General features: G+C 42.2%; 1 protein-coding gene across 1 annotated transcript in view; it reads left to right on the forward strand.

Moving 5' to 3' along the window:
- The window catches only part of ATG2B (autophagy related 2B), a 97969-nt gene that overhangs the window by 45598 nt on the left and 38316 nt on the right, over positions 1–14055 (forward strand). Inside the window, exons 18-26 of the mRNA XM_056546119.1 lie at positions 1710–1852; positions 3139–3296; positions 4162–4334; positions 6405–6555; positions 6749–6948; positions 9459–9539; positions 9726–9832; positions 12339–12431; positions 13592–13662. Of these exons, the coding sequence (XP_056402094.1) occupies positions 1710–1852; positions 3139–3296; positions 4162–4334; positions 6405–6555; positions 6749–6948; positions 9459–9539; positions 9726–9832; positions 12339–12431; positions 13592–13662 (1177 nt within the window). The remainder of the gene's footprint in view (positions 1–1709; positions 1853–3138; positions 3297–4161; positions 4335–6404; positions 6556–6748; positions 6949–9458; positions 9540–9725; positions 9833–12338; positions 12432–13591; positions 13663–14055) is intronic.

The raw sequence follows: 14055 nt of genomic DNA on the forward strand, positions 1-14055 counted from the left end.
GAGGGGGTTTTTCATATTTTTTTTTTACTTCTTTTTTTACTTTTATTTTTACACTTTCATAGTCCCCATAGGGAACTATTTATATCAATCATTCGATTGCTAATGCTGTTCAGTGCTATGTATAGGACATAGCACTGATCAGGGTTATCGGTCATCTTCTGCTCTGGTCTGCGGGAAGGCAGATCAGAGCAGAAGACTCCCGGGAGGCAGGTGAGGGGACCTCCGTCTGCCGTGCGGGATGATCAGATCACCACGGCAGCGATGCGGGCGATGCGATCATCCCAGTAAGTGACCGCGATGCTGCAGATGCCGTGATCTGTATTGATCATGGCATCTGAGGGGTTAATGGCGGACATCCGCGGGATCGCGGGTGTCCGCCATTACCGGCGGGTCCCTGGCTGCGATCAGCAGCTGGGACCTGCCGAGCACGATCCGGGCATCGCTCCAATGCCCGCGGTTATGCTCAGGAAGTAAATGTACGTCCTGGTGCGTTAAGTACCACGTCACCAGGACGTACATTTACGTCCTGCGTCGTTAAGGGGTTAAAGGAGCACTCCAGTGGAAAACAATTTATTATTATTATTTTTTTTTTTTTTATTAACTGGTGCCAGAAAGTTAAACAGATTTGTAAATTACTTCTATTTAAATATCTTGATTCTTCCGGTACTTATTAACTGCTGTATGCTCCACAGGAAGTTTATTTTCTTTCTGTAATTCTTCCTGTTTGACCACAGTGCTCTCTGCTGACACCTCTGTCCGTATCGGGAACTGTCCAGAGCAGGAGAGATTTGCCATGGGGATTTGCTTGTACTCTGGACAGTTCCCGACATGAACAAGAGGTGTCAGCAGAGAGCACTGTGGTCAGACAGAAAAGAATTCCAGAAAGAAATTCAGCTTCCTCTGGAGCATACAGCAGCTAATAAGTACTGGAAGGATTAAAGGGGTTATCCAGGAAAAACTTTTTTATATATATCAACTGGCTCCAGAAAGTCAAACAGATTTGTCAATTACTTCTATTAAAAAATCTTGATCCTTTCAGTACTTATGAGCTTCTGAGGTTAAGGTTGTTCTTTTCTGTCTAAGTGCTCTCTGATGACATGTGTCTCGGGAACTGCCCAGTTTAGAAGCAAATCCCCATTGCAAACCTCTTCTACTCTGTGCAGTTCCCGAGACGCGTGTCATCAGAGAGCAATTAGACAAAAAAGAACAACCTTAACTTCAGAAGCTCATAAGTACTGAAAGGATTAAGATTTTTAAATAGAAATAATTTACAAATCTGTTTAACTTTCTGTCACCGGTTGATTTAAAAAAAATAAATAAATTGTTTTTCACCGGAGTACCCCTTTAAGTGTCCCTTGTATTACTACAAGTGGTGAACGACTGTTTGATGCTCCCCAGATCATTACACCTGCAGGGGGCAGTGTGTTGCTCCACAGTAAAGGCAGGATTGAAGTGCTCACCATGAGGCCTTAAACCTGACCGTAGAAAGACCCAGTGTCTGATCAGGCTCCACTGAATGACGACCAGCCCAACATTTCTATCTGGGTGCAATATTTTTTTTTTTTTTTTTTTTTGTCAATGATGATATTGAGGGACCCTCACTTAAAATACATTTACGACATTTTCTGTAGGGAAGAAGGGGTAAACTTTCTGGGGGTTTCTTCTGTGTCCTTCATCTAGAATCTGATTGGTTGATTTTCTCTTCGTAGATGGTAATGCCTGGAGATGCCATAGAAATGACAGAATTTCAAGAAAAAGCCATCAGTAACTCCCATTACGTGCTAGAGCTGACCCTGCCCAGTGTGTACTTAATGCTGCCAAATAAAGTCTTCTATGAGAAGCTCTACAATAGGTACGTCCAGTGTCCCCTCATGGTTTAGTCTCAGATGAAGCTCTGTCAGGCTTACAATGTCGTCAGACAGGAGCCCTGTAAACTTGAAGTTTCCACAAGATGCCTATTAAGGGTTTTGCCGTTTGGACGCAAAGGGAGCTGACTGTGCAGTTTTGGGGGTAGTTATACATTTCAGAAGCAATATACTAATGCTATATGCAGAGCCAGCCCAAAGAATTGTACTGCCGGTGTCTGAGAATGAACTTACTGTAACTGATCAAATCCTGTATTCTAAGGCCAATATTACCAATAATACCAGTATACAAGGAGAAATATTATCACCATACATATTACCATTATACTGGTACTCGCCAAATCCTGTATTCTGAGAGTAATATTACCAATAATACCAGTATACAAGGAGGAATATTATCACCATACAATTTTCACCATACATACTACTATCATACTGTTACTGACTAAATCCTGTATACGGAGACAAATGTTACCAATAATACCAATCTACAAGGAGGGATATTATCACCATACATATTACCATCATACTATTACTGACCAAATCCTGTATACTGAGACCAATATTACCAATAATACTAGTATACAAGGAGGAATAGTGTCACCATACATATTACCATCATACTGTTACTGACCAAATCCTGTATACTGAGACCAATATTATCAATAATACCAGTATACAAGGAGGAATAGTGTCACCATACATATTACCATCATACTGTAACTGGCCAATTCCTGTATACTAAGACCAATATTACCAATACTGTTACTGACTAAATCCTGTATACGGAGACAAATATTACCAATAATACCAGTATACAAGTAGAAATATTATCACCATACATATTACCATCATGCTGTTACTCACCAAATTCTGTATTCTGAGAGTAATATTACCAATAATTCCAGTATACAAGAAGGACTATTATCACTGTTCATATTACTATCCTACTGTTACTGACCAAATCCTGTATACCCAAACCAGCAGTGACTGACTACACCATACTGTAACTGAATAAAACCACTGTACGCAATGCACTTTAAACACTGTGTAGATACTAGTACATTGGGACATTGGATTATATGCATAGCTTTCTTACTGAAGAAGGTTCTCAACCCTTACAAGTGAGTTGTATATGCATTTCTGTGACCATCTAATAATCCAGAATATTTGGTAAACCAGCACCTATCTGGTACTAGTAATGTGGTTTATAGAAAATTCAATGTATTTGTGACCCTACGTTTTATTCTCCCTCTGAATGTCTCTGTTTCAGGATAAGCAATGATTTGCTGCTCTGGGAACCCACCGCCCCCTCACCAGTCGAGACCTTTGAGAACCTAACCTATGGAATTGGCCTGTCAGTGGCGAGCCAGCTCATCAACACCTTCAGCAAAGACTCCAGTGGAGCATTCAAGTCTACCCTTCACTACGGTAAGAAATCCTTGTAGTGGGAGCAGGAGAACAAAAAGGAGTGGGTCGGGGGCCGACTTGGACAGCTGGACGAGGTCTATGCCAGTGTTTCCCAACCAGGGTGCCTCCAGCTGTTGCAAAACTATAACTCCCAGCATGCCCGGACAGCCTTTGGCTGTCCGGGCATGCTGAGAGTTTTAGTTTGGCAACACCTAGAGTCACCCTGGTTGGGAAACACTGGTCTGTGCAAACAAACCAGTAGCTAAATTGCAGCGTGCAGCCTCCCTCTAAGGCCGGGTTCACACCACATTTTTGCAATACAGTTCCCGTATACATTTTCAATTTGAAAACCGTGCGGAACTGTATTGAAAACCGTATGCATTGACTCTCCATTGAAAACCGTATGCCAAAAGATGCATCCGGTTGCATCCGTTTTGTGTCTTGTACGGTTTTGTCAGTTTCTTTTTTCTCCTGTACCCAAAACCGCAGCCTACCACGGTTTTCCGTCCTGGTGAAAAACCATATGGAAACCGTATACGTTTTTAAAAAATATGGGAGTCAATGGGAACCATAAAGAACCGTATGTGCGTACGGTTCCATCTGGTTTGCACCGTACGGTTTTTGACTTTGCACAGTTTTTTTTTCTTGGAATTTCAATCAAACAAGTGAAACTTTATTCATAACAGAGTGAAAAGTTAAAAACGTATAAGGTTTTTTTCTTAAAAAAACGGATGCAACTGGACATCATTTTAACAAACTGTACACGGTTTTTAACCTTATACGGGTTTTAACCTTATCCGTTTTTCAGCCAAAAACTTGATACGGGAACTGTATTGTAAAAACATGGTGTGAACCCAGCCTTATTTATTCTTTTGTCCTATTGCAGATGATGACAGCGGTTCAGAAGAAGAAACCTTACAATACGATTACATCCTTGACTCCAACTATCATAGTCGAAGAAAGAAAAAACTTGAATGTCCAAGCAAACAGTCTCAGAGCTTCTTGTCCGTCCTGGTGAATATCAACCATGGTCTGGTCTCTATATTTACAGATGTCAAGGTAATGTGGCTCTTTACTAATTAATGCCTTGTCTATACAGATAGCAAAGCCTAGTCTGAATGTACTTGGGCTTATAGATATATATATATATATATATATATATATATATATATATATATATATATATATATATATATATAATATTGGAAAATTGTATTGGACACCAGCCCTCTAAAGTGTTCTCCAACCTGTAGCTCTCCAGCTGTTGCAACATTACAATTCCCATCATGCCCTGACTGCCAAAAGTGTGTTAGTCTTGCAACAACTGGCGAGCCACAGGTTGAGAAACGCAGATCTAAACAATTTTCCCATTAAGACAACTTCTGTCCATGTGTCTTGTTAGGGCAGTGTTTCTCAACCATTGTACCTCCAGCTTTTAAAAAACTACATCTCCCCAGATGCCTGGAAAGCCAAAGGCTATATTTTAAATGGGCACTCTAATTGAAACTAATTTTTGCTATTGCATTCCTTATGGTAAATAAAAAATCTTTTTAATGTACTTTGTTTAAAAAAAAAAAAAAAAGAAAAGAAGTTTTCTATTTTTTATTTGTTTTAAAAAATCTGCCACTAGGTGTCTCCCTACTTGTCCAGAGCACATCCCCCCCCCCCTATCTTTTGCACAGACTTTGGACTCCTGCTGGCCTGCAGAAGTCCAAAATCAGGAAATGCAGTCTGGAGTGCTGAGAGGGGTGTGTGCAGCCTTAGCCAATCAGAGCTCATCTCACAATGAACTGTTCTGGGCTGTGTAGCAGAGTGAGGGAGGAAGTTCTCCCCTGTATGGCTTCAGATGTCACGCCTGCTGGGGAACGCCCCTTCCCAGTCTGTGAATCTGATTGAGACTGAGCGGAAAATACAGAGCAATATCAAGGTAGAAAACTAACAAATACTAAAAATAAAGGCAGGGGGTGGTTTATCATGATGGAGGCAGTGACCTGGGAGGATTATGACATTTAACAAGATCATGACAGGTACTCTTTGATAGTTTGTACAGTACATATACGCACATGGTGATACCACATATGTTTAATTTTATTTTGTACATTATTTTGCCGCAGTGGTCCTGATCAGCTCCACTGAGCTACCGACAGGGATTTTCTGCACTTTTAGATGCCGCAATCAACAGGGGTTGCGGCTGATAGCAGCCGGGACCAACGGCTATAAACAGGCTGAGCTCCTAACCCGCTTCATGGACCGGGAGAGGGCACAGGGAGGGGAATTTATTAAAAAAAAAAAAAAAATGTAGACAGCTTTTGTCGTCTAAATTTGTCACAGGAAAAGTTGCAGGCTGGTCCCGTGTGACTTTTCCTGCGACATTTCATTTACACTGTTTAATTTTCATGACCACAAAGTGATCTGATATAGATCCCTTTGTGCAGTGGTCATTAATTTATCATGTGCAACTTTTCTGCGAAAAGTCGCAGAAAGGTCGCATGGACCAGATATAGAAGAACTTACAGGGCAATTCAACCCTGCCCTATAGGTCTCCATGTGAAAATTGTATTAGGTTCCAACGCTGGGGTCCCCCGCGATCTCTGCTGCTGCACCTCAAACACCCGATGCACGGAGCGAAGTTCGCTCCGTGCTATATGACATGCGGGGCGGAGGCTCTTGACGTCGCGGCCACGCCCAGTTTGTGAAATCATGGCCATGCCCCCCATTGCAAGTCTATGGGAGGGGGCGTGATGGCTGCCACGCCCCCCTCCCATAGACTTGTATTGAGGGTGTGTGGTCGTGACGTCACGAGCGGATGTAGCCGTGACATCACGAACCTCCAATGCTGTAAACGAGCGCCGGGTGCAGCAGGGAGATCATTTGGATAGGGGATAAGATGTCTAGGGGCAGAGTACCCCTTTAAATATGTCAAGGCTGCATGCATTGCACCCGGTATCGCTGCTGTAGGCCTCCAATGTGATCCTCTTCCTGGTGCCGAGGGGTCAATGCGTGATTGGCTGGATGGTTTTGGGACGTATTAAGCCCCAGAAATTATTTGACCTGCACCATTCCGAGATTTATTTTTCAACTATGTTTTACGTGGTTATAGTTCATAACCTGATTTATTTTTGGTGGTAGCAATCGGATGGAAAGTTGATGGTAGGCAAGCATGGAGAATTTTGGCTGGAATTCAACAGTGGATCTCTCTTCACGGTGACTAAATATGAAGGTTTTGAAGACAAGCACTTTTTATGTCTCCACGCCAGCAGCCTGAGTCTGTACCATCAAGGTAAACCCTGATTTTCCTATAGGTGTTTGATATGGTGTCGTCTGCCATCCCTCTTTATTTGGTGCTGCCATCTTTCTTTATTTGGTGCCCCCTTATTAGTACAGCCCTCCTATGTACCATACAGTAGTGTCTCACAGGCCTTTATATATTTTTGCTTTCCTCAATGTGGACCTTATATTTCTCCTATGCACAGGTGTATTGGATGGCGTTGTTGTTCCATCCGACCTCAGACTTCCAAGCCTGCCTCAGCCACACTGGTTAGAGCCCACCATTTATTCCTCTGGAGAAGATGGGTGCCACCGTGCCTCTAGTAACGGCGTGGGAATGGACACCATGAGCATGCTGACCGTGGCCGTAAAGATCCAGTCCGATAGATCTGACAATAACACAAAGGTCTCCTCATTAAGCCTTTCTCATCTCTGACCTCTCTGTGGCTAAAAATGATACAGGATCAATACTGAATAGAATAGATTTAGAAAAATATATTTTAGATTAAAGGGGTACTCCGGCGCTAAGACATCTTATCCCCTATCCAAAGGATAGGACATAAGATGCCTGGTCGTGGGGGTCCCGCTGCTGGGGACCCCCATGATCTTCCACGCCGCACCCCGTTACAATCAGCCCCCGGAGCGCGCTCGCTCCGGGTCTTATTACTGGCGATCACGGGGACAGAGCATAGTGACGTCACGGCTCCGCCCCCTCAATGCACGCCTATGAAGGGGGCGTGACAGCTGTCCCCGTGATCGCCAGTAATCAGACTCGGAGCGAGCACGCTCCGGGGGCTGATTCTAACTGGGTGCAGCGTGGAAGATCACGGAGGTCCCCAGCGGCGGGACCCCTGCCATCAGGCATCTTATGCCCTATCCTTTGGATAGGGGATAAGATTTCTTAGCGCCGGAGTACCCCTTTAAGGAAATCTGCTGATCCTACTAAAAGCGAAAAGTTTAGCAAATTTGTGTTTCAGTTCCGTTTCCAAGATTGCTTATTGCTGAATGGTGGTATTCTGTATCCAAAGTATACACCATATTTGCATAGGACAAATTTTCATTGGGCACTGTCAGAATCAACAAGTTTTTGTATATTGTACATCTTGGCAAAACATGAACACCTTAAGGACCCGGGGGTTTTCCACTTTCATTTTTTCCTCCTTACGTTTAAAAAATCATAACTCTTCCAATTTTGCACCTAAAAATCCATTTGATGGCTTATTTTTTGCGCCACCAATTCTACTTTGTAATGACATCAGTCATTGTACCCAAAAATCTACAACGAAACGGAAAATAAAATCATTGTGCGACAAAATTGAAGAAAAAGTAAGAAGTAACTAATGGGGGTTTAGCCACCAGTCCTTTCTGATGAAGCTGGGGAACCAGCGAAACGTCAAAGGAACTGGCTAACTGGTAGTTTTAATTAGCAGTCTTCCAGTCATACTCCATACAACCATTAATTGTGCTAACCTGGAGGGGCCATACTATAATAGTGCACCTTCCCTGCAAGCAAAATGGTTGCTATACAGGTTACATAGGAGTTAGATTAGAGCTGTGGTTTTAAATTGCACTGTGGTCCTGACACCTAGTGGACAACTAACTAACTACACAGTATTCATATATGTACCAATCTATATTTTAATTCGCACCAAATAAAAATACAGAAGCTAGACACAAAAAAAGACACGTAAAGCATCTGTATGACCTAGTGAGTAATATATAGAAGCATTATTTTTTTCTGTGATATGACAGGTACACTTTCAACCAGTGAATATGAACAATGAGTGACGGCAAGAAAAGATCCTAACTATGGTGATGAATTTATACACCAAATAGATAAAACAGTCGCAGAACTTAGCTTTACATTTGGCAACAATAGTTTTGTAATTGGCGGAAAAGGAGAACATGACAGGTAGATGGGAATTTATTTCTGCCTGGGTTGCCTACATGCATACAGGCAGCAGGAACGATTTCTGGTCCTTGTTCTCCACCTTATTTTATTTTGCCCCCCCCCCTTTTATTTTTATTTTTTTAAACAGAACTCCAAATTTTTTGCATAGATACAGAATTAAATAATAAAATTATGTCTGTTTGCAGTCACCACTAGGGGGAGTTTAGGAGATTATTGCGTACTGTAATCGAGCTTATTGTGTGTGGGAAAACTTCCTCAAATGGTGGCTTCAGGCAGTCTTAAAGGGGTACTCCGGTGAAAAACTATATATATATATTTTTTTTTTTCCTAAATCAACTGGTGCCAGAAAGTTAAACAGATTTGTAAATTACTTCTATTTAAAAATGTTAACCCTTACAGTACTTATCAGCTGCGGTATGCTCCAGAGGAAGTTGTGTCGTTCTTTCCAGTCTGACCACAGTGCACTCTGCTTACACCAATGTCCATGTCAGGAACTGTCCAGAGTAGGAGCAAATCCTTCATAGCAAACCTATCCTGCTCCGGACAGTTCCTGACATGTACAGAGGTGTCAGCAGAGAGCACTGTGGTCAGACAGAAAGGAATTTTAAAAAGAAAAGAACTTCCTGTGGAGCATACAGCAGTTTATAAGTACTGGAAGGGTTAAGATTTTTAAATAGAAGTAATTTACAAATCTTTTTAATGTTCTGGCACTAGTTGATTTAAAAAAATAAAAAAATAAATAAAAATAAGTTCTTCATGTGTTTTTAGATTAAAAGTAAATGGTATCCTGGGATTGACAAGTGTATAGAGCAGTGTTTCCAAACCAGCGTGCCTCCAGCTGTTGCAAAACTACAACTTCCAGCATGCCCGGACAGCCTTCGGCTGTCCGGGCATGCTGGAAGTTGTAGTTTTGCAACAGCTGGAGGCACACTGGTTGGAAAACACTGGTATAGAGTAAATTCATGAATCCTTCTTATAGCTTGGCATCCTTTATCCTCCTTCAGGAATTCCTTGTTGCTGTGGGACTGCGAGGGGCAACTCTGAAACACCGGGTTCTTCGGTCTGAACACACCTGGCACGAGCAGGTCTGCCTCCTTCATTGTGTCTTTCCACATTTTTTTCCCCGATGATATACCATGGATTTACACAAACAGCCATAGGTCTCCCGTTTTGATGGGAGATTTTGAGGAATGACGTGATCAGTTTCAGGACCCGCCTATCCACTCTTTAAATGATATTCCTTTTTTTTCTCCTCCTCCTATTCTCTGTAGATTATGCAGTTCCTGAATATTACAGAAGAGCCAGTTTTGGGCTATAACCCTCCTACCTCCATCACTACCTTTCATGTTCACCTCTGGAGTTGCGCTTTGGATTACAGGTGAGAAATCTTATCAATTTAAGTCTTATGCTGGTGGAACATGGCTTAACCCCTTAACGACCATGGACGTGTATACACGTCCAAGCAGGATGAACGTTCCTGCACCAGGACGTGTATACTCGTCCATGGTTCTCGTGGGTGCTGCCCAGTGCACGCACAAGATCGCAGCAGGGACTCGGCTGTATCATACAGCCGGGACCCTGCCGCACTGCCGGGACTGAAGAAAACTTCGGTCCCGGCAGTTTAACCCTTACAGCCGTGGTCGGAAGTGACCGCGGGCTGTAAGTGTTATGACAGAGGGAGGGAGCTCCCTCTATCCCCCCTGCAGCACCCCGCAGCACGATCGCGGGGTGCTGTGTGTAATCCCCGGTGGGCGGGGACCTGCCGCACTGCCCGGACCGAAGAAAACTTCGGTCCCGGCAGTTTAACCCTTACAGCCGCGGTTGGAAGCAACCGCGAGCTGTAAGGAGTTTTGATAGAGGGAGGGGGCTCCCTCTGTCTCTCTCCTGTAGCACCCCGCAACGATCGCGGGGTGCTGCTGCTTACCTGGGCAGCCGGGGGTCTTTACAAGGACCCCCAGGTCTGCCCTAGATATTGCCTGCCAGGACATGCCAGAGGCAAGTCCTGATATGCTGCCTGCTAGTGTAAAACTAGAAGGTAGCATATATCTGCAATGCTTTGGCAATGATTTGCAAAACGTTACCAGAGTTATTCTCTAATAAAGACAGACATCCCCGATTTGAAAAAACAGGCCTGGTCTTTCAGGGGTGTACAGGTTTATTTGGTCTGGTCCTTAAGGGGTTAAAGGGGTACTCCGATGAAAAACATATATATTTTTTCAAATCAACTGGTGCCTGAAAGCTAAACAGATTTGAAAATGACTTCTGTTAAAAAATCTTAAAGGGGTACTCTGGTGGAAAACATATATATATATATATTTTTTCAAATCAACTTGTGCCAGAAAGTTAAACAAATTTGTAAATTTATTTCGGATTTATGTGAAAAGAGAAAAGAAAAATAATGACTTTATTCACCTTGGGTATCGGTGATTGCCCGGTTCTACCTTGGACAGTAGCTAATTGTGAGCTGCACCAATTCTTTTCAAATTCATAAACTACTTTCTATTAAAAAATCTTAATCCTTCCAGTACTTATTAGCTGCTGAATACTACAGAGGAAAATCTTTTCTTTTTGGAACACAGAGCTCTCTGCTGACATGATGACCACAGTGCTCTCTGCTGCCATCTCTGTCCATTTTAGGAACTGTCCAGAGCAGCAGATGTTTGCTATGGGGATTTTTTTCTTCTCTGGACAGTTCTTAAAATGGACAGAGATGTCAGCATAGAGCACTGTGCTCTTGATGTCAGCAGAGAGCTCTGTGTTCCAAAAAGAAAAGAACTTCCTCTGTAGTATTCAGCAGCTAATATGTACTGGAAGGATTAAGATTTTTCAGTAGAAGTAATTTTCAAATCTGTTTAACTTTCTGGCACCAGTTCATTTAAAAAAATAATAATAATTTCTCTATCGGCTCCATTGGGGGACACCTCGTTAGAAACTGTCCAGAGCAGCATAGATTTGCTATGGGGATTTGCTCCTATTCTGGACAGTTCCTGACATGGACAGAGGTGTCAGCAGAGAGCACTGTGGTCAGACAGAAATGAACAACTCCACTTCCTGTGGAGCATACAGCAGCTGATAAGTAATGGAAGGATTAAGATATTTTTGATAGAAGCAATTCACAAATCTGTATAACTATTTTTAACCAGTTGATATGAAAAAAATAGTTTTCCACTGGAGTGCCCCTTTAAAGGGTTTTACTCTCCAACAGCTCTTACTTCCAGTAAACAGGATAGAGAATGAATGTATGAAGCAGTGTTTCCCAACTAGTGTGCCTCCAGCTGTTGCAAAACTACAACATGTTGAGAGTTGTAGTTTTGCAACAGCTATAGGCACACATGTTGGGAAAAACTGGCATAAGGGCTCATTCACACTCCCGAACTGCTCCATCTGTATCGGGCCCCGGAAAACTCGCCGGTGCTAGGACCGCTCGGACATGCGCCATCTCACAAGACTGCAATGCATTTCAGAGCAGATTCCGCCAAAAGATGCTCACTTTGAGTCTAGAATCCAAAATTTCTGCGGAGTAACGGCCATTTCGTAAATTGCGTAATGTAATAGTGTGAATGGGCCCTTACTGCTGGGGTTCTGACTGATGGAACCCCCAACGATCATGAGAATGGGATGGCTCCTGTCTTGTTGTCTAAGTATATGGGGCATGCTGTAAAGCATATCTCTAAATGCTGTTAAAAACAGCTCAGGCAAGATGGCTGCCCCCATAATGTACAAAAAAAAATGTAAATAAAGAAAAACAAACATGTTTTTGTTTCTGTCTGTAATCGGTAAAAAAAAAAAAATCTTTATGATACATTCCCTTTAAATCTTTATACTGGTCAATGGAGCCTGATATGTTCAGATCAGTTATATTAATGTTGTTTTCTTGTTTACAGGCCTCTCTACCTACCTATAAGAGCCCTGCTGACTGTGGAGACCTTCAGTATATCCTGCAGTGTCGCTTTGGATAAATCCTCCTCTAGCCTTCGGTAAGGCAGCACATTTAAAGGGGTATTCCGGGTTTATACATCTTATCCTTTGGATAGGGGATAAGATGTATGATCGCAGGGGTCCCGCCGCTGGGGATAGGGGATAAGATGTATAAACCCGGAATACCCCTTTAATTAAGTCTTTATAAATATAGTCTTATAAATAAAGTCTTTTATCAATATAGTAGGCAATGTATATACCAAAATGATAACTTATCTCCTGATAAATATCTGATCTATTTGTAAAGACCCCAATAGACACAAGACCGTGGAGTCTTACATGCACAATAAATAGTAGGGGAAGGGGAAATGCTGACTGGGGCACCAGTATATAGAAGAGGAGAAGTGGACTGCCCCCTACAGGCACTATTTCTAAAGGATTGGGCTAGGAGCGAACACTTTTTCCTCACTTAGTGTGGCCGCCTAGTGGTAGCAGCCTGTACCTACAGTCTCCTGTGTGCCCCAATGATACGAAGGAGATAAGAGTGATATTAAAGGGGTACTCCACTGAATAAACTTCTTTTTTATTTTTTATTTAAATCAACTGGTTCCAGAAAGTTAAACAGATTTGTAAATGACTTCTATTAAAAAACAAAAACAAACAAAACGTAATGCTTCCAGTAGTTATCAGCTGCTGTATGCTCCACTTTGCTGAAACCTCTGTTCATGTCAGGAACTGTCCAGAGCAGGATAGGTTTGCTATAGGGATTTGCTTCTACTCTGTACCGTTCCTAAAATGGACAGAGGTGTCAGCAGAGAGCACTGTGGTCAGACAGAAAGGAAATTCTAAAAGAAAATAACTTCCTGTGGAGCATATAACAGCTGATAAGTACTGGAAGGATTAAGATTTTTAAATAGAAGTCATTTACAAATCTGTTTAACTTTCTGGCAGCAGTTGATTTAAAAAAAATGTTTTTCATTGGAGTACCCCTTTATTATCACTCATCTTGTTCGTATCATTGGGGGACACAGGAGAAAAGCTATTTCCAGCCTAGTACCCCTTTAAGACTGCAGAGGTGTGGGGTATCTGTGTGTATTGATCATGTTGTTTCACCTTTTGGACAGCAGGAGCCGATGTTATATCTCTTCCGAAATGTACACATGCTCTATATTATGAAGAAACTTTCTTTTTTTAAATTTTTATTTTATTTATTTTTTAGGATTATACTGGATGAGGCCGCCTTGCATTTATCTGACAGGTGTAATGCTGTATCTGTCAACTTAAGTCGAGGTGAGAGCAATGCATGGCCAAAGGGCCGACTCTCATGTCTAAACGAATTTCAAAAGCGCTGTACTTTGTATAGGATAAGATCCTATCAATTAAACGCCTTAAAGGGGTACTCCGCTGGAAAACATTTTTTTTTTTAAAATCAACTGGTGCCAGAAAGTTAAACAGATTTGTAAATTACGTCTATTTAAAAATTGTAATCCTTCCAGTACTTATCAGATGCTGTATGCTCCAGAGGAAGTTCTTTTATTTTTAAAAAAATTTCCTTTCTGTCGAACCACAGTGCTCTCTGCTGACACCTCTGTCCGTGTCAAGAACTGTCCAGCGCAGGATAGGTTTGCTATGGGGATTTGCTCCTATTCTGGACAGTTCCTAAAATGGACAGAGGTGTCAGCA

Source organism: Hyla sarda, chromosome 11 (genome assembly GCF_029499605.1).
Source record: "Hyla sarda isolate aHylSar1 chromosome 11, aHylSar1.hap1, whole genome shotgun sequence".
Taxonomy (NCBI): domain Eukaryota; kingdom Metazoa; phylum Chordata; class Amphibia; order Anura; family Hylidae; genus Hyla; species Hyla sarda.